The sequence below is a fragment of the Ahaetulla prasina genome, chromosome 2 (assembly GCF_028640845.1).
Source record: "Ahaetulla prasina isolate Xishuangbanna chromosome 2, ASM2864084v1, whole genome shotgun sequence".
NCBI lineage: Eukaryota > Metazoa > Chordata > Lepidosauria > Squamata > Colubridae > Ahaetulla > Ahaetulla prasina.
The window spans coordinates 195,437,339-195,458,972 of NC_080540.1; the positions used below are offsets into that span (position 1 = coordinate 195,437,339).

Consider the following 21,634-nt stretch of genomic DNA (forward strand, 5'->3'; position numbering starts at 1 on the left):
ATCATCATTATTATTATTATTATTATCATTATCATTATTATCATTATTATACCGCCCTTCTCCGAAGGACTCAGTGCGGTGAAGTAAGATTCAACAGCGGCAGGAGGAGCTGGCTCTGTGTTTGTGTGTGTAGTATGCGCGTTGGCGCCCTGTTTCCTGGTGCTCTGCTCCTGACCCCAGTGGCAGTCCTTACTCTCTCTCTCCCTCTTTCTTTCCTTCTCGTTCCCCAGTTCAGAGCTCGGACTGCTCTTATTTTCACTCCCCTTTCTTTTCTTTCCTTCCTTACACCAGCCGCCCACCCATGCCAAGGTCTCCTGGCTTTTTCGCCTCTGTAAGCAGCGGCTCGGCAGCGCCCCCGCCTCCAATTGGTTTGGAGAAGGAAAGCTAATTTGCTGATCTGCGCGAGGGTCGGTTTCTTTGCCTCCTTCTTCTTCCTCACTCGGGAGTGAAACGCAAAGTATAGTTAGCCTGAAAAAACTGAACCGTGTGACTGGCGGGAGAGAAGGACGGCGCTGGAGGGGCGGGGAGAAATCGCTTGTTCTTGCCGTATTTCTCCGCTTTCCAAGAGGCTTTTCTTTTCACCTCTTTCTCCCCACCTCCCCAATTTCCATAGGGGAAAAACCCTGGGGAAAACTTGGCAAAAATAAAATAAAATAAAAAGTACTGAGTGCAAATGTTTTTTTTATACTGTAGTTGGAGTTTTCCACGCTTTCTTTCACATTCCGAGGCGAGAGGAGGACGAGTAAGAGGAGGCGAGGGTGACAACGCCCTCCGCCCCTCCGAGGCGAGAGGAGGACGAGTGAGAGGGGCGAAAATGTCAACGCCCCTCCGCCCCGCCCCTCCGCCGACCACCGCCGCCGCCGCCATCAAAAGCGGCGGAAGAAAACGCCGAGGCCAGCCGCCGCCCAAAACGAGCCGGCCGAGCTGGCAAAGCATGCCGGCAGCATTTGGGCTCGTCCTGCCGGCACTTCACGGCCTCCCCACCCACCCACCCACCCCACTGCCGCCGCACTCAATTTCGGCTTTTCAGAGAGGAGGCGAGGTGACAACGCCCCTCCGCCCCTCCGAGGCGAGAGGAGGCAGTGAGAGGGGCGAAAATGTTGAACGCCCCTCCGCCCCGCCCCTCCGCCGACCACCGCCGCCATCAAAAGCGGCGGAAGAAAACGCCGGAGGCCAGCCGCCCAAAACGAGCCGGCCGAGCTGGCAAAGCATGCCGGCAGCATTTGGGCTCGCCCTGCCGGCACTCCACGGCGGCCTCCCCCCACCCACCCACCCCCACTGCCGCTTCGCACTCAATTTCGGCTTTTCGGAGAGGAGGGCGAGGGTGACAAACGCCCCCTCCGCCCCCTTCGAGGGCAAGAGGAGGACGAGTGAGAGGGGTGCGAAAATGTCGAACGCCCCCTCCGCCCCCCGCCCCCTCCGCCGACCACCGCCGCCGCCTCCATCAAAAAGCGGCGGAAGAAAACGCCGGAGGCCAGCCGCCGCCCCAAAACGAGCCGGCCGAGCTGGCAAAGCATGCCGGCAGCATTTGGGCTCGTCCTGCCGGCCCAGCTGCAAGGGTAGACTCGAGTATAAGCCGAGGGGGCGCTTTTCAGCACAAAAAAACGTGCTGAAAAACTCGGCTTATACTCGAGTATATACGGTATATATACGTTTCATGAGCAAATATCAGATATAAGGTTCCTACTGCTGCTCCCTTGATCCCTTGAGATGTAGCTCAGTCGCCCTCCTCAGAGCTATGCCGTGTTTTTGGAAAAGAGGAGGATCCTAACTCTGTGTGTGTGTGAGAGAGAGAGAGACAGAGAGACAGAGACAGAGACAGACAGAGATCAAATTGTTCTATTTCTAGAATTAATATCTTGTTCTAAGTGATAGCAATATCTCACTGCACATGTAGCTCACCATATATCACACTACAGTATGAACCAATTAAGATCAAAGGGATGCCTCCTCTTGAATGCTGTTTCATGTGCAGTAAAATGTGAAGAAGTCCTACTCGGGGCCTCCTCACTCATAGCATTATGAACCAAATACGCCTAGTTCTTGAAACTTCTTAGAGAAAAGCATTCCAGAGCTGCAAGCTCCTGAGAAAGCTTCGTACTTGTTTTGGTTCTTTGGGGCAGGATGTAACTCAACATTGGTATTAGTTAAACGCGATAGTTTTGAGAGAGAAGGAAAAAAAGAAGGTGAAGGAAAAAGAGAGAAAGACAAAGCCAAAGAAAGAGCCAACCGCAGCAGATATCAGACATGTTTACTTTTGTCAAAATATTGAAATGATGTTGCCCTGTTGCAATGCAAGCTGCACCTGTTTCATATCTATGTGCAACATCACAACACATGTACAAAAGAGGCAGTGCTTATAGAAGTATGCTTATACCACAAGCTCCTTCCTGCAGACACCTCCGGCTACTACAACAATAGCAACAACAAAGATCATATACCTGATCGCCTGAACTGCAGGAAAAAGATCTGGGTTACCAGATTTTATCTATATATAATTACAGAGACAGCTTCATGTTCATTCCCATCTAATTGCCTTTGGTTTTATAACACTTTAATGCCAAAATTTATTGAAAACTATTAGATATGTATTTCATTAAAAACTAGGGCATCTTTGATCATTTAAAACAGGAAAACTGTTCAACATCTCCCTCCACTTGTAAAATGTATTTATCTTAGAAGAATTAGTTGGCAAGATTTTGTCATTTTAAATTTGATACCTCTGGATTTACGAATGAAACACATGAAACTCAGTCAAAAGTTTCTGTTAGGAATGATTTTACTAAAAACAGGTAAAGAAATCAAGATTACTGACATGGGCAAAAGTCAACATTAAGCATTTTAAAGACTATTGATTTCAGTTATGATAATTTTAAAAGGTCACAATGCTTCTATCTTTTGCACTTCAATCTCACCCAGTCACATTCAGCAGAATTTGCATGTACTCCTTCCACTGAAAGCATACAGTCCTGCTTCTCACATCCATTTATTGTAACTCCTCCCTTGATGTTCTTTTCAAGGCCGCTGGTTACACCTTCAAGATCATCTCAATGGTCCGGAATCACCCCTCCGTACTTGCTCTTTCCAAGGCCTTTGGTCGCACCCGTTATATTGGTATAGTCACCCTCATGTTCTTATCACATATGCCTGATCCACCCCTGGTAGCCTTTTTTCTCTCTACCTTTCACCTGACACCCATATATGCTCGTTACCGTTCCCCTCACTGGGGTAGACCATCTAGTCTGGGTGGAGCCCTATTCTTGGCTTTACATATTCCCTTTCTGTTAGGAATGATTTTACTAAAAACAGGTAAAGAAATCAAGATTACTGACATGGGCAAAAGTCAACATTAAGCATTTTAAAGACTATTGATTTCAATTATGATAATTTTAAAAGGTCACAATGCTTCTATCTTTTGCACTTCAATCTCACCCAGTCACATTCATCAGAATTTGCATGCATCTGATTATGTGACATCTCTATAATTCTATGGCATCTCCCTGGGAAAAATGACTCTCATTGAATTCAATGGAGGCCATATTCTATGGTGACAGGTTTATGTTCCGTGTAAAGCTGCAATTCTATGCATATTTCCTTCCAGGTAAACATGGTTAAAATTAAAAACAACAACAACACAGGAGACGTGAAAATACTATGAATGTTTCTATAGAGATAGTAACAAGAACAATAAGATAAAGTTGGGAACAACCAAATTTTTTATTTAAAAAAAAAGAATCAGAATGCCATTTCAGACTTTTAAAGGCAAGAATCATTCTTCTTCTCTCTTCAGCATTCATTCAGCTCAGACATGATGTTCCCAGGTAAAAGGCTTCTGTTGTTTCAACTGCCACAGGACTGAAAAACGGAAACAAGGGCATTAATCCTGGATTAAATACCTTATCTTTTTTATTATCGCCACAATATAAAAATACGGGACTCTAGAAGGAGTGCAGAGAAGAGCAACAAAGGAACTGGGGATTGGAGGATAAAATATAGGAAGAATATAGGGAGTTGCAGGAATTTGGTATGTCTAGTTTGAAGAATAGGGGTGGCATGATATCAGAGTTCATGCCACATGGAAGAGGAGGGGTCAACCTATTCGCCAAAGCACCTGAATACAGGACAAGATGCAATGGATGGGAACTAAGCAAGCAGAAGAGTAGTCTAGTACTAAGAAGAAATTTCCTGACAGAACAATTAATCAGTGGAACAACTTACCTCCAGAAGTTGTGGGTGTTCCAAATCTGGAGGTTTTTAAGAAGAGATTGGATAACCATTTGTCTGAAATAGTATAGGATTTAAGCGGGGGGTTGAACTAGAAGACCTCCAAGATACAATACAATCTTGTAATTCTGCAACCATATTATCTCTAGACACTAGAACAACCATTAAAGGCCCATTTCATACATGACATCTCTTTGATTAAAGAGCCCAGATGCAGACTACAGAATTCCCATAGCGAAAAGGAAGATGTTGGAAGAAACTGAACAATCTGCCTTTTTCTTGCATGATAAGTCCTCTGGTCCAATCTCAGTTCCAACGTCTAGCAAGTCTTGGATAGCTGATTCCATAAATTTGTTTACACTACAACTTCACTTTTCAATATCTGTTCTGAACATGGTTTAGATCAGAGGTCTTCAAACTTGGCAGCTTTAACAGTTATGGACTTTAACTCCCAGAATTCTGGAAGTTGAAGTCCTCAAATCTTAAAACTGCCAAGTTTGAAACCTCTAGTTTAGATTATGATAGCAAATATTTTGGGTTTACTTTCCAGAGCTGCTTATGCAACCTTATATATCAGTGATACACAAAGATACCTTTTAGGAATAACTGATGCCTATAGGGAACCATATCAGAGTCTTGTGGAACCAATTGATTTTGACTATCAAATAACAATTGATTTCAGAAATGTTAGAGTAGAACCCTGATAACACTCCTGGCATCCAATGAAATGGACTGGGAGCCATAACATTTTAAGTAATAATAAATTGGATAGATGTGAAGAGCCAGTTTGACGTAGTGGTTAAGGCATCAGGCTAGAAACTGGAAGATGGTGAGGAGGCAAGGGCAAACCACTTCTGAAAATCTTTGCCATGAAAGGGACTAGTCCAAGCAGTCACCAGGACTTGACAGAAAAACAGCCAAAGTTCTGAAGCTGTCCAAAAGCCTGCCTAAACAGACCATGACTATGGTGAAATAAATTTTCCTTCTTTGTCCTAGTCATCCAAGATTTGGGTTCTTTATGGATGCTATTGTCCAGATTGCTATGAGGGAATTGGGTCGTGTATCCACTGTCTTATCTAGATTAGTCTAATTAAAGGCTTTTCCTCCCATTCCAACCGTATTAGAAGCTCACACAGCAGCCTTGTTTTTTCTGCCATGTCCCCATGATTTTCCTTCATCTCCTCCCCAGCACACATGAGTAAGGCAAAGAGCCCTCAACCTCCATCCAGAGTCAAGTTGTCCTCCATCACTAGGGAGGAAAATCCAGGGACTGACAAAGATTGGGAACTGAGGCAGAATCGAGATTGGCAATCATGTTCTGCCGCTTCAAGAATGGGTGAGGAACATTTTAACTCAGTGGCAGGGAAAGATTATAAGAGTCTACAAACAATGGACAGGGATATTGGTAAGGACAGGATAACACATACATGCATTTTTCTCAGGAATTGGATAAACCTGGATGTAAAGAAAATACATTGCATATTACCTTTTTTCTTATTTTCAAATGCATTATAAATGCCCCATACAAGGCACTCTTGAAAATGAGAAGAATATACACCAGTTTTCCAAGATTGGCTTGTCTGAGATATGATTCTAAATGTGAAGGAAAAATAGGGAAAAATAACAATATAATAATTGTATAATTTATATATATGTGTGTGTGTGTATGTATACACACACACACACACAAACACACACACACACACACACACACACAGGAGGAGGATACACTGTTTAGCTCCAGCAAGATAGATAGAGATAGATAGATAGATAGATAGATAGATAGATAGATAGATAGATAGATAGATAGATAGATAGATAAATATAATTGGTGAAGCTAGACAATGTATTCTCCTTCTGTTGGGCTGTTTTCCTCTTCCTTTCTTCTCCAGCACATTTCTTGAATACATGATTTCACAAGGCAAACTATAAAGTATGCACCACATCTCTGCAATATGTTTAAATGCTTAGTCATGGAATATTACCTTTTTTTAAAAAAGAGAGAGAGGAGGAAACTCTTTGAGAAACATATTCTGGAAGCAAAATCTTTCCTTCTCCCAGGTTTTTTTAAGGATGGGTGGGGAGGGTGAATTGTTTTGTTTTGCTTTTACTGAATAGACAGCCTGTTATCTCACTCTTGTCTCCCATCTTTCCAAACTTCAACCCTATATTTTTCTTGTGCAAACCCACACCTGGAGCCAGGAGGAGGAAAAGTGATTGCATATCTGGTCTAATGGGCACTCTCTTTGATTGCATTTTAAAATGTCAGAGAATTTGCTTGGTTTTTTTGGTTTTTTTTACAAACTGTTTAAAAGAAATAAACCATTGCTGATGCTTCACCTATCATCATCCCAAATAGTAGTAATTTGTATTTCATCTGCCCAAGACTCCAACTAAGTCAAAATAGCTTTTGAAAAATGAAGGCATGTTGTTGTGTTTTACGGTAGGATTTTGTTTTTCCTGAAGACAGGGAAATCCTTAGTGATACTGAAATGAAATCTACACACAAACGCCCTTCCCTTTTGGGTTAAATTTTAAAAGTTCTATTCAAATCATTTGCAAAAATTAAATGTATCTGTGAGGAACGTAACATGTTGAATTTTGCCACACTTAATTCAAAGCTCGTTTACAGTTAGGGGTCCTGGAGAAAGTCACAGATTCAGTGTAATGTACATTTGGAATCAACAGACTGAACTTGACTTACCATTTGTGGGGGTCTGGCTATCACATTCTAAAAACAGAAGGAGGAAAATTCTCGTTAGCTATATTTCATCATCACCGTCATCATGTCTACTACAACTAATAAATCCTACACAAAGAAGAAAAAATAAAAAAGGGAGTAAACCTGTGCTCAAGATTAATAGATATATAATTTCTAAAGTGTGCGTGTATGTGTGTTCTATAAATTCTACCAATTTAATATTAGATAGATACATTCTAAGATTCAACAGCAATGTTTCTAAAGCAAGGCACAAAAACTCACTCCTTAAAGACATTGTTCAGATTGGCATTAGAGGCTACATGTAAATATTTTTAAGAGATGATAAAAATGGAAAAATAGTAAAAGAATTTTGCTAGGTTCTGACATTTTGCCTGGGTCATGGCTGTATCAGAAACTCTTAGACACAGATCAGAAAATTATCAAATTTTGCGAATGGATAAATACAACTGAGAAAGAGAGAGAGAAAGTAATAGTTGATTATGAAGAATGAATCAGTACAAAAAAGATTTAGTGTAAGCTATCACATTTGCTTAGGAACTGAACATGAAAATGTTTTCTAATATTTGTAATTTTGTTCAACAAAATATATTTTAAAATGCTCACAAGGGCAGTGTATGGACAATTGCTTTTCTGAAGTTCAGAAAAGCCCTAGAAAGTAGAAATTGATTTTTCTTTCACTCACCTTCTCCAATTATGGAAGCTTCATAACTTGTGCTTTCAGAAGAATTGTAGAAATCAACTTTGCACTTGAAATTATTTTTTGAATTCTGCCACTGGTTCCCAGTGATTCTTAAACGGCTGATCAGTGAATATTTCTTATTTTCATATTTGGGCTCCTCTGTCTTTATTCCATCTGTTATAGACTTGTCATTTAGGTACCATGTAAGGATGACGTGATCTGGATAGAAATCAGTGGCCAAACAAACAATTGTAGCTTTCTGCTTTTTTTCCAATTCTCTTTTGGATGGAGAAAATACGGTCACACTTGGGGGTGTGAGAATGTGTCCCTTTTCTGAAAGATAAAGCAACATATAATGAAAAAGAAGGCAAGCCTCCTCAAGCTATGGTTGACCTACATATGTCAGCCTGCCAATTGCATCATGAAATAATATTGCTGGCTCCAATTTATTTAAGCACAGGCCGTTTCAGTAGAATGAGCTCATTCAGATGCCAGTCATTAAATGTTGAGAATCAAGAAAGAGATTAATTAATTACCATACACCTACAAATCAATCTTGTGGGGATGGCATGAGTTCTGTGGAGAATCAGCAGAAAAGTGAGATGAGGAGGAATTCAAGTATTGTCTCTGTTTCTCCTGCAGCATCAACTACACAAGCATTACTCAAGCCTTGGTATTCAAACCTATACTCAGAGAATGGTAGAACTTCATGTTTGTTTCCTTGTTTGCTATGATTGTTTATTTATTTGTTTTATTTGAGCCAGTGTTGACTCCTGGAAACTACCTGAACAAGTCCCTGCAATTTTTTTTGGCAAGTTTTCAGAAGTAGTGTGCCATTGGCACCTTCCCAGGGCTGAAAGGAAATGGCTGGCCCATGGTCACCCAGCTGGCTTCATGGCTAAGCTAGGGCTAGAACGCAGGGTATCCCACTTTCTAACCCGATGCCTTAACTATTACATCAGACCTGGCCTTTCCTGAGTTTATATGCCACTCTTCAAAATGGGGTTTTCCCACAGAGACAGGAATGGGCTTAGTTTTTATTGTTAAGGCAGTTCAGTCTGTGAAAGTATCCACACTATCTGCCTATCAAGATTCTCATTCATCCACTAAATGGCAGAAACTGTGGGATAGAAATGTTATATGCAGTTGGCGATGTCAACTGCATATAAAGAAAATTATATTTCTATAGATGGCATTTTGCACCAACAAGATTGGCAAAAATGTATAAAGATAGATCCGCTAAATGTTGGAAGTGCAATCAAACACCTGATTCATATTACCATATGTGGTGGACATGCCCAAAAGCTAAAAAATATTGAATGAAAATACATACTTGGTTGGAAAAAATGATAAAGCAGCATATAGACTTGGAACCAGAAATATTTTTATTGGGCATTCGGCCGGAAAAATATGATAAAACGACTATATATTTGATTTTACATGTACTAATTGCGGCCAGAATTGTATTTGCACAACAATGGTAGAATGATGAGATCCCAACAGATGAGAGTGTAATTAAGAAAATATTAGGATGTGCAGAAATGGATAGACTAATGCTTACTATTAAGGACAAAGAAGAAACTGAATATTTTTTGATATGGGACCTATTTTACCAATGGATAGACAATAGAAACAGAAGTTAGAAATGTGGGGACATAAAAAGGATAAATGTTAAAATGGAGATTTGTTAAAGTAGATAAGTTAAATATTATTGTTATTATAGTATTAATGTTATTGCGATGAATGCTATTGTAAACATTTTGATTATGATTGCCTAAAAACAATTGTACCCAGACAACACACTGTTTGATGGAAATTGAATTTTTATATTCAGTTTATATATTTTATATATAAATAAAACATGAAAAAAAATTCTCATTCATCCAGGTCATGGTTGTCCCAAAGTGTTTTCTCAAAAGACAATTGTACATTCTTGCTTTTACTTGAAAATGTTTTGCTTCTCATCCAAGAAGCTTCTTCAATTCTGACTGAAAGATGGAGAACAACCTTGGAGGTTTATCTTTAAGAAGCCATCTATCTTAAGATTGAACAGCCCTCTCTCAACAGGGGGGGGGGGGGATATGACACCACCTATTTCCTGTTTACAACACGGTCCTTTCAACAATTCCAAGAAAGTTCCACACCTATTTGCACTATTCAGGTGATCCCCGAGGGCACAGATAAATCTCCAAGTGGCCTCAACGACTCTCAGAAAGAGATGACGGCAAGGAATAAAAATCCTTCCATTCTCTATCATTAAGTCAGAACTGAAGAAGCTTCTTGGATGAGAAGCAAAACATCTTGAACAAAAAAAAATCCAGTTGCCTTTTGAAAAAGCACCTTTGGTATATCTATCCAGCCCACATTATTAAATAACATCATTTTTTAGAACCTGAGAATGTTGGCCATATAATCAAGGACTGGTTCCCTTGCCCTATATGCCTTTGTAGCTTAATATACATTGAGTAGGGAAGGGTCTAGAGATTGTAATCTAGAGGTACAGGTTTCTCCTTACAAAGGGAATATATTTGTGACAGGGAGTAGTAGCAGTGAATTTACAGGTAGACAAACCCATTGTTGGACACATGAAATCAATCATTACAGGCTGGTTACTAATTTTTCCTTACAGCATAAGATGCCCAGCTGAGTATGAGTTAATGAAAAGGCAAAAGCAATTTTAAGCTGCCTCAGCAAACAAATTAACTCCAAGTCACAGGAAATAATAACTAAACTTTATTCTGCTTTGGTCAGTTCTTGGCACGGCACTACAGACTATCTAAAAACAGTTTCTGAGAATACCAATAAGAATGACCAGGAGGTTTGAAACTATTCTGAACTGAGACAGAAAAACTTTGAGAAATGCAAAAGAACTTGACATCCATCATTAAAAAATATTTTTTCTGCTGTCTTTCTATATTATAATCTCTTTAGCATTATTCAGGTATTCAGAGAGCAACATACTATAATTCAGGGTGGACTAGAAGCCTCAGATCCAAGGTTATAATATGGAGTTAAAAAGTCATATTGTCCTTCCTTATGAATCACTGTCACTGTAGGATAACTATAATTGCATACTGGCCCTTGAAATGTATACCATACAAGTTTTTTATGCCCTTAATTTCATCCTTACCTAGAACAGTAAGCCTGGTTCCTTGACCAAAGTGCAGTTCTTCATTGGCACACAGTGTGTTTTCCATGAATCATAACAAACATCTCACTCAGAAAGCTTTGTGGTTGTGTTAAAATGGTTCTATTCTCTGACCAAAACCCTGATTTGCAACAGTGCTGTTATTTTAAGATAAATGGATTCACCTCTTCACTGGGTACATTGGCTGGAACGAATAGAAACAAAGGTCCAAAGCAGCTGGAAGAAACCAGTTTGCTTAGCTCAACACCATATTATCTTGATGCATGTGCTAAATAATTACTTCAGATCTCCTTTATTCACATAGATCTTACCTAGTACTGTCAGTCGAGTTCCTTGTCCAAAATAGAGCTTGTCAGACACACACAACATGTCTGTCTTATAAATGAAACCTTTAGGAGCAGCTATGTTGAAGGAATGTCTCCTGTTTATTAACTATCCAATCTGCTTTTGAACATTGCCTTGAATCTAAAAGCAACATCCAAAGCTGAAGTATTAAAATGAACCTTCTGATATTATCTTGATATGTTTATGTTGGAAGTTATGCTTCCTTTTTTCTTGGGGCCCTGTTGTTATTTATAGATTTTATATAGCATTGATAGATTTTGTGTGAGTATTAGAGTTTATCAATGAACATTTATTTTTTTTATTGTTAACAGTTGCAGGCATCTGACTTGAGACCATGCAGATTATAAATTCAATTGTTGAATAAACTAACACTTAGCTAATTGTGTGCTTTTATTGCCTTTAACATAATAATTATAAGTACCCCACAGTACCAATTACCCTGTATTAAATAATCCTTTCAGCTGTTCACATTTTCTATTGTCTAATTTGTATAACTAAAAGAAAAATAATAAGCCATAGATCTACGCAATCATAAAAACAGTACTGCAGAAAGAAAGAAAGAAAGAAGAAAGAAAGAAAGAAAGAAAGAAAGAAAGAAAGAAAGAAAGAAAGAAAGAAAGAAAGAAAGAAGTCCATGATTCTTGGTACTGAATTCTTATATATTTAATATAGTTAAGGAAGATGGTATGGAAGAGATTTCTAGGCTCTTCTGTGTCGCCTAGTCACATCACATAAACCTTATTATAGTTCATGGTGACATTCTTACAAATTATTGATCTGTATTTTACAAAGAGAATCCTTCACATAAGAAGTTCAAATGAATACATATATTTCCATAACACATCCCTGTAAGGCAGGCTGAGGTGAAATACTGTAATCTATCAATGAATCAAAGTCACATTTCTTAAGTCCATTGTATAACCCACCATGCTGTCCCCCTCCTTAATTTTCACATAGTAGCTGCTTCCTAAGATCCTACATGTTATGCCTAGTTTTCATAGCAAAGAATCATTGAATCCACGTAAGACCCCACAGCATATAACTTACCTAATACAGATACTCGAGTTCCTGGGCCAAAGCTGAGTTGAGAATTTATGTACAGCATGAAATCCTAGTGCTAAAAAAGTTGCTTCAGCTCAGAGAAAACATCACCCATATATACTAGCAGGAACTTTTTTCCAGTTACATCCTGGGGAAAAAGCATCTTTCGGCTAAATTGAACTCTGATCCAGTTCTTACATGTTTTGATGCAATTGTGCACACATTGTATTTATATCTTTTTGTTATTTCAAAGATATTGGTGGACATGTAGGGAGAGAAAGCTGAACTGGGAAATTAAATGGGGAATTTTGTACTAAGAATGTCATGTCCAGGTCAAAGTGCTCCACCATTCCTAGTGATCTTCATAGAAAGTGTATGATTTCATGTAATGAGCAACTGGAGTGCATGGAGGTCATTAGGATCATTTTTTCAAAAGATCTTATGGCAGTGATTAAAGCTACCCTTGACTAACAAGCTGATAGAGATGAGCAGGAAGGATTTTGGGGGGAAAAATCCACATGCTGTTCATATTCATCTTTGGCTGTCCATGTTGAACCATTGGTTTATTAAAGTTGACACATTTATAACTCCTCCTTCTCCCTCTCTCCTTTTGTTTCCTCCCAGTCTTTAAGGACTTTGCCTTTTGATCTCTGCCAATATTAGCAAGTTTAACCTATGCTATCTCCGGTTCTATTACTAAAGCAATACAGAACCATGTTTTTTTCAGCATGTTTCTACCAGTTTCCATTAGATATATTTCCTTACCCCAAGCATTCAGCTTGGTCCCTTCTCCAAAGTAGGTCTGCTCAGTATTGCACAGCTGGCAAGGTCATGAAATAAATTCCCCTCTGGATTATCCATAAGGAAGCTGATAGGTTTTTCTTCATCCTATTCCGTCAGTTATAATTAGAAAGCTGTTCCATCAAAGTTGGTTCCTTCTGCCTCTAGTTCATAGTTTTTCCAGTGCTGGTAAAACATGAGGAGGACTAAGGCTTGCAGCTAGAAGGCATACACTTTTGTTTCCTCTTGATTTGTCACAGATAGTTAAGGAGCACATTGTCATCTAAGGCCATCTGTTTCCTAAGAATCACTTTCATGCTTTGAGGCTGAAAGCCAACAAAGCAGAAGTCACAACTGTCATCTATATGAGCATGAATTTGCTCTTATGTAAAAACTGAAATTATGAGGGGGGAATGTTTGATTCATGGATGCGTTTGACCATCACTTGTTGACTACAACATCCAGTGTGATTTCTGTGTGCGGGGGGCGGGGGGGTATGGGTCATAGCAAGACAGAAACAGGGAATGGACCCAAACAGAGTATGGAATGGACCAAACCCAATCTATAGAATTTTTTTAGCACAATGGGCCTCTGGTGGCTCAGCAGACGAAGTCTGTCTGTTATTAACACAGCTGCTTGCAATTACTGCAAGTTCAAGTCCCACCAGGCCCAAGGTTGACTCAGCCTTCCATCCTTTATAAGGTAGGTAAAATGAGGACCCAGATTGTTGGGGGCAATAAAAGTTGACTTTGTATATAATATACAAATGGATGAAGACTATTGCTTAACACAGTGTAAGCCGCCCTGAGTTTTCGGAGAAGGGCGGGATATAAATTCAAATTAAAAAAAAAAAAAAAAACACAAATTTTCAGGCTAAACTAGATGTGGCAGCAGTGAATCTATCAACTGATTGATCACTGCAAAACAAGAGTCACTGCGGGGAAAATCTTAGGTGCAACATGAAAAGCGGGAATCAAATTCTTCCTTTACACAGATTTTTGGTTTACCCATCAGTAATTTTTCTCAATCCGTTGTTTTCTCTAGTGGCCAGGACTTCATAAATGGAAATGACTTCTTTAGGGGGAAGAGTAAAGCACAAATAAAGAATTCAACAACAACTTTAATCACTCCTAAGCTTTCAATCTCTTCTGTCTCTCTTTTATAGAAGGTTGGCATAATTTGTGTTGTAATCACCCCTAGTTATATCTAATATTCAATAAACAATTGCCAAGAGAACTATTGATAAATACGAAGAGACAAATGTTGGCAATCAATTCCAACAGAGAACATAGAACGTTAATGTTTTAATCAGATGATTTTTAGAGCTTTAATATGATTTATATTCTTTTAATTTTTGATTGGGGGCTGTCCAGAGTTGGCTGAAAGATGGGTGGCTATGTAAATGTTTTAAATCAATAAAATAAATTAATAAAAATTTCTACATATTTTTACTAGTCAGCCTCAGCCAAGAGGTTATTTATGTGAAATTTGCAAACAATCTTTCCTCCTTAAACAAATCATAGAAACCCAACAGATTTTCATGGGGCTGAAGGGGAAAGAAAGAGAGAACACAGAGAGAGACAGAGACAGAGACAGAGATCCACATATCCTAACATGCATAATTGATTCTTCTCAAGCAATAGAGCCCATGATGGTCAATGAAAGCCAAAACAGATGATCATGAGATTAACACATTTTATGAGGAGGGATGAATGCTGGAAGCAATTTGTACTTCAGCCGTGTGTGTTTAGCGTGTCAGTTACATGTATTTCTTCATTCTAGACCAAGGATTGATCAGACATTCAGTAACATTTTAAGAAATTCAGTCTTGCTTGAAATAATAAGCTATGGATTTTGTCTTACCAAGTACTGTAAGTTTAGTTCCTTTTCCAAAGTGCAGCTCAGTACACAGTGATGAAGTCACCACAGAAAATGAATGGCAATTCTGGTTGGGGCTGTTCAATCTCCTGAATATTTCTCTCTCTCTCTCTCTCTCTCTCTCTCTCTCTCTCTCTCTCTCTCTCTCTCTCTCTCCCCCCATAGCTTGAATGCATCCTCACATCCCAAGTGGGATTCAGTTGTCAGTTGACATGCAAAGGAGGAGAAATACGAAAAAAAACAGCAACCAAGGCTTGACTTCGCTCAGCTTTCTTCCATTTCAAAAGAATCCACGTAGAAAAACTAGAACTTTCTAATTATGTGCATCCAGGATATTCAATATGTAATTAAAATTAATAATATTAATAATTATGTATAATCTTATGATCAGGGTGGATCTTGGTGATCACTAAAATGTATTTATTTTCTTTTAGAAAACAGTTATCATTTTAAACTTTGGGTGTACAATTATAAAATTTTAAAGTTTTTCTAAGCAAGCTGAACCACACACTTCCATTAATCTCATGTATTTAACAGAGTTCAGGCAAGAAATCTTCACAAAGTAATCTTTGGTGAACTTACCTAGCACTGTCAGTCTGGTTCCCTGGCCAAAGTGCAGCAATGTGTTTGACACAGTATTAAAGAGCATTACAACAATATCCCAGAAAGCTTATCAGCTTGAGACAAATTCACTAGTGTGTGAATCATCTCTCATTAACACACAAGATAAGTGTATAAATGAACAAAGTTTTTGGAAAATGTTGGGACTTTTTATCTTTTAATGAGGAGAAATTAACTAAATCAGAGGTCTCTGTCAGTTCAGGTTCTCCCTCTGGGAGATTTTTCTCTTCTTCTATTTCCAGAACCTCATTTATTCTCGTAATCTTGAGTAATTTCAACTAAATCTATTGATCTTTTCTCCTTTTTTCTAAGAAGAATGTGAAGAAAATATCTGGCAAAGCAAAGAGCCACATTCCAGAGGGACAGCTGTGTTGGTCTGTTGTTCCATAATAGCCAAAAATCTTAAGGTGTTTTAGAGACAGATGGCATCATCTTGAAGCAGAACCCACTTCATAAAATATTTACATTATTAACTGCAAATCACATATACAGTCATATAGGCAAGCACACAATGGCCCCCAAACTAAATTAAATATAAGGGTGACTATGATAAATTATATATAGTACTGTTGCTACTTTTTTTTTTCATTTCCTGATCTTCTGGTCATTCTGTTTATAAAGTTTTCTTTTGTCTCTTTATATATCATTAAATGTATCTATCATGCCAACCTGGCATAGTTCCAGGCCCTCAAAAGTTTCCGTACAGCTATTTCATCTTTTCTTCCCAAATAAACTTAGTCTGCCAAAATACACAAAAGAAAGATATAAAAATACAAAAGAGATCCAAATGGAAAACAATTGTGTCTGGATGTTATGAACGAGACAGGAAGGTTGTGTATTAAAAATCTCTTCTGGAAACACTGTTTGGATAACATGTCTGCTCTTGATGAAGTGGAAAGCCATAGGGGCCATTATTGCTTTACATACCTACTGGTATTTTTTCTGTTTATATTTTAAACAGACTTTGCATTGTATCTCTGTGTCCCTTCTTATCCAACACTATCCACTGAATCAAGTTTCAAGAAAAATGTTCTTTGGTCTTTTATGAAATTATTGATTTCTACAGTTATTATTTGTCTCCTAACCAACATGCACACATATCCAGTGTGGAAATTCAGAATAATGACCAAGGTAGGGTCAAAGACTCACTAAATTAGTAGACCGGTGAAATACTGTGGTAATAGAGTAATATGCTTAGACTGCAGCAAGGCATTTGACAAAGTAGACCACAGCTATTTCTTGATAAACTAGAAAAAAGTGGGATAGATAGCATCACCACCAGATGGATTCATAACTGGCTGAAAAACTGTACTCAATGAGTAATCCTTAACGGGTCGACATTTACATGGAAGGAAATAAGTAGTGGCGTACCACAAGGTTCCGTCTTAGGCCCAGTACTCTTCAATATCTTCATAAACGACTTAAATGAGGGAATAAAAGGGGAATTTACCAAATTTGTGGATGATATTAAGCTGGAAGGAATAGCTAACATCCTAGATCCGTGATGGAGAAACTATGGTATGCGTGCCACTTGTGGCACACAGAGACATATCAGTGGGCATGTGAGCTCAGCTCTGGCGCATATGTGCACGCCAGCCAGCTGATTTTTGGGCCTTCTGGGCCACCCAGAAGTAGAGACTGGAAGTCAGCAAGCAGGCCATTTTCGGCCTCCTGAAGTCCTCCGGGTGGTGGTGGTGAAGAAGGCGTTTTCACCCTCCCCGGGTTCCTAGAGCTAGCAGTATGTGGCGGCAAACAAAAAAGCTGGGATACAATACAAGAAAATGCAAACGGACCATTTTTGGCCTCCGGAGGGCATCCGGGGGATAGGGAAGACTGTTTTCGCCCTCCCCAGGCTCCTAGAGAGGCTCTGGAGCTTGGGGACAGCAAAAAACGGACCTATCAGGCCCACTGTGACATCATGTGCCAAAAGCAGGGAGAGCATGGGGGGTTGCATGCGCATGCACGAGGAGGCAGGGCGCATAGAATTATGGATATGGGCACACGTATGTGCTCCCCGTACTTTTGGCACACAATGTCAAAAAGGTTAGCCATCACTATCCTAGATGAAAGGCTCAAGATTCAGATGGATCTTGACAGATTTGAACACTGGGCCCTAAAAAAATGAAATTCAATTTAGAGAAAAGTAAAGTCTTACACTTAGGCAAGAAAAACCAAACGTACACATATAGACTGGATGAAACCAGGCTTAATAGCAGTAACTATGAGAGGGATCTTGGAGTCTTAGTGGGCAACCAGTTAAATATGAGCTAGTAGTGTGCGGTGGCAGCCAAAAAAGCTGGGATACAATCAAGATCAAGTGAGGTACTGATATCACTCTATAAAGCCTTAGTAACACCACACCTAGAATACTGCATCCAGTTTTGGTCACCACACTATAAAAATATGTTAGAAAAGTTAGAGAAAAGACTCTAGAAAAAGTGCAGAGAAGAACAGCCAGAATGATTAGGGGACTGGAGACTAAAACATATGAAGAACTGTTACAGTATTGGGCATGGCTAGTCTAATGAAGAGAAGAACCAGGGGAGACATGATAGCAGTGTTCCAATATTTGAGAGGCTGCCACAGAGAGGAAGTGGTCAAGCTATTTTCCAAGGCACCCGAAGGCCAGACAAGGACATGCAATCTAGAAATAAGGAGAAATTTTCTGACAGTGAGAACAATCAACCAATGGAACAGCTTGCCATCGGACATTGTGGGTTCTTCATCACTGGAGGCTTTCAAGAAGAGATTGGACTGCCATTTGTCAGAAATGGTGTAGTGTCTCCTGCTTTAGCAGGGGGTTGGACTAGATGACCTACAAGGTCCCTTCCAACTCTGTTAATCTGTTAATCTTCTCAACCATATCTTAAACATGTTCCACTTGCTGCATCTCAGATCCTCCTCGCAGGAAGTTTTAATACTTGGTCTTCAATGTTTTGCAAGAGAAATACAGATCAAGACCAAATCTGCTGGTAATACCGAGATAGTCAGGCTCCTGCTATTGCACTGCCTTTTCTATAGAGGCAAGTGTGCAGATCTAAGAATCCTCTTCTATGAAATTGTTCTAGTCAGAAAAGGAGAAGATGCTATTCCCTAAGACAGAGGTCTCCAACCTTGGCAACTTTAAGCCTGGCGGACTTCAAATCCCAGAAAGCTTTGCTGGCTGGGGCATTCTGGGAGTTGAAGTCCTCCAGGCTTAAAGTTACCAAGTTTGGAGACCCCTGCCCTAAGAGACATGGTGGCACAGTGGTTAGAGTAAGTATTGCAGGATAACTCTGCCCATAGCCTGGAGTTTGGTTCTGATGACTCAGTCTTCCATCTTTCTGAGGTCGGTAAAATGAGGATCCAGATTGTTGGGGGCAATATGCTGACTCTGTAAACCGCTCAGAGAGGGCTGTAAAGTGCTGTGAAGCGGTATATAGGTTTAAGTGCTATTACTATTGTTATTTGGCCAACAAGCACTTAAAAATCCTTTGGAATGGGGACCAAGTTCAGTGCCTTACTGCTGCTGCTGCTGCTGCTGCTGCTGCTGCTTAGAGACTAATTATTCAACAGCATACATTGTCCACATAATCCTCCACCACCATTGAAGAACATGATCTTTCCCTCCCCTATTTTATACTTTTTTTCCTTTGGTTACTAGATTGTATGTTTACATAGTCATGTTCAAATACTGCTTGACTTGTGACTGTTCGGAGTTATGATGGACACACAAAAAAGATACTTATGATCCAGATTTGAAGTTCCAACAGCTGCCCTCCCATGGTCATCCAATCACATTTTGGGCACTCGGCAATCAGGCAACATTTACAGCTGTTTGCAGGATTCTGCAGTCATGCAAATGCGACTTATGATATTTTTTTGCTGGAAACTGGTATTTATTTTCGGTTTCTGGCAAAAAAATGCCCATTGTGGACAGTGGGTTCACTTAATGACTGCAATGTTTGCTTAACAACTGCAGATTCATTTAACAACCATCATGATTCACTTAATGACTACTGCAAAAAAGGTTGTAAAATAAGGTTAGTCACATGATGACCTGTTTAACAACCAACACAAGTTGCAACCATAATTCCAGGCTCAGTTAAGGTCCTGTTAGAGGAGAATATTTGTAGTTCAGGATTGAAATGAGAGGTCCTTGGTACTCTCTGAGCTTGGTTATTTTCTTGCAGATCTTTCATTAACCAAACTAGGTAACATCATCAGTGCTAGTAGGAAGTGGGGTTTGGTCTCATTTTATATTCTAGTAGCTTGCCCTGTCAGTATTGGTGGGAACGGTCTTGATAGTTCTTTGTTGGGCTGTTTATTGTTAGCTTGTTTGGTAGTTACTTGACTGGAATATTGCTTATTTCTTGATTGTTAGTCTAATATTAATTTTGGTGCTAATCTTTTTGCTCCGTTTTTGCCTTGTTGATTGTCTCTTTTGAATGGTATGTATTTGTTGTTTATGTCTATGTGCCTGTTGATGGTCAATTTGTCAGAGTGCCAGGTTTTCTCTCTAGCATTTTTGGTTTGGCCGAGGATGGTCACTGTTTCCCAGTTGAAACTATGATTAAGTCTGTCCATGTGTTGTGGAAATTAAGGAGTTTTCACAATATCTTCTGACTGCTAGTTAATGTCTATGAATGCGCTGTACTAGTCTTCTGCCTGTTCATCCTACACCGTGGCTGTTGCAATCCTTATACTATACGTTGTAGATGACTCCTGTTTTTTCTTCTGGGGCTGCTGGATCTTTTGGTTTATTTAGTATGTTTTGGAGGCTTTAGTTGGTTTGTGTGCTATGGCGCCATGTGGTTGTAATAGTCTGTTGGTGTTTTCTGAAATGTTTTTAGTGTATAGTAGTGTTATCCTTTTTACACCTCATGTTGGTTGTGCTATATTGGGTTGAGTGATCAGGCACTTTTGGATGAAGTTACATGAATATCCATTTTGTTGAAAGATGTTGTATAGAAAATTTGTTTCCTTTTTTCTGATGTTCAGGGTTGGTGCGGTGTGTTGGTGCTCATCTAAATAGTGTTCTTACACAGTTTCTTTTATGGTAGGATGGGTTGTTACTTGGTTTGTGGAGCACTTGGTAGGTGTGTATAGTTTTTCAATAGACTTGTGTTTGTAGTTTGCCATCAAACTACACGTCTCCGTTGATGTGAATATCCAGGAAAGGTAGAGTGTTGTTGTCTTCTTCTCTTGTGAATTTTGTCCCTTTGTATATGTTGATGGCCCTTTGTTATTATAACAAAGGTGTCATCTACATACTGGATCCATACTTTGGATTGTATTTGTAGGAGACATAAGAGACAGAGATATTGGCAAAAAAAAAATACCATCCAGTTCTGTACTGTACAATTTACTATGGCAATTAGTTCATGAAGGTAGATACGATATAGTTGGAATAACAGAAAATTGGTGGGATGTAACCCATGACTGGAACATACTGATAGAAGGATACAAACTCTTAAAAAAAAATTAGACCCCATAAAAGAGGAGGTGGAGTTGTACTGTATGTAAAGGATCACTATATTACTATAGAAATGCATGAAACCAAAGATGAAAACCTTCTAGAATGCATATGGGTCAATATAAAATAAAAAAAGAATGACATGGTCATAGGTATATACTATAAGCCACCCAATGAAGCAGAAAAAATAGATGTCCTTTTTGCTAAACGACTAGCAAATATATATATTTGGGTTGGGGGATATATATATTTGGGTTGGGGGATGCGGATGTAGGCCCAGCTAACTGGACTGGGGGCGGTGGGGCCTGGCCGTTTTTCGGCGGTTGGCAGTGGCAGCGCCTGAAGAGGGGTTTATCCCCCGAAAAAGATCACGGTTAGTTGGGGCGAGGCGTGGGTTTGGACTCCAGCCCCCACGGACTTGACGAGCCTTTGAAATCGGCTGATGCATGGGGAGGTGGGCCCCCCCCTCCGCCACTTTGGTGTCGGAGGTGGTGTGGTGTTGATGGCGGTGATAGTAACGCCGTCTCCCCCCCCCCCCATGGCCTTTTTAAGGCCTATTTTACTGTCATCTATGTCATCTTTGTCATCATGCACTTTTACTCTCCACCTTTTGGATTATTTCATCTTTTGAACATCTTTGGACCATCTCTTCTCACCCTCGGACTATTACACTCTTGTCTCCCGGTTTGAGACCTACCATGTAGTATTATATCTGCATTACCATCGTATTTAAAGACTGGT

The 21,634-nt window shown here is 39.6% G+C and overlaps 1 protein-coding gene across 1 annotated transcript in view; it reads right to left on the reverse strand.

Annotated features, from left to right (window-relative positions):
- Window positions 1–3,748: 3,748 nt before the first annotated feature.
- LOC131190668 (M1-specific T cell receptor beta chain-like) overlaps window positions 3,749–21,634 on the reverse strand; it is a 30,071-nt gene continuing 12,185 nt past the window's right edge. Inside the window, exons 3-7 of the mRNA XM_058168025.1 lie at window positions 11,085–11,148; window positions 7,629–7,958; window positions 6,929–6,955; window positions 5,711–5,817; window positions 3,749–3,855 (exon numbers count right to left, since the gene is read on the reverse strand). Of these exons, the coding sequence (XP_058024008.1) occupies window positions 3,841–3,855; window positions 5,711–5,817; window positions 6,929–6,955; window positions 7,629–7,958; window positions 11,085–11,148 (543 nt within the window). The 3' untranslated portion in view covers window positions 3,749–3,840. The remainder of the gene's footprint in view (window positions 3,856–5,710; window positions 5,818–6,928; window positions 6,956–7,628; window positions 7,959–11,084; window positions 11,149–21,634) is intronic.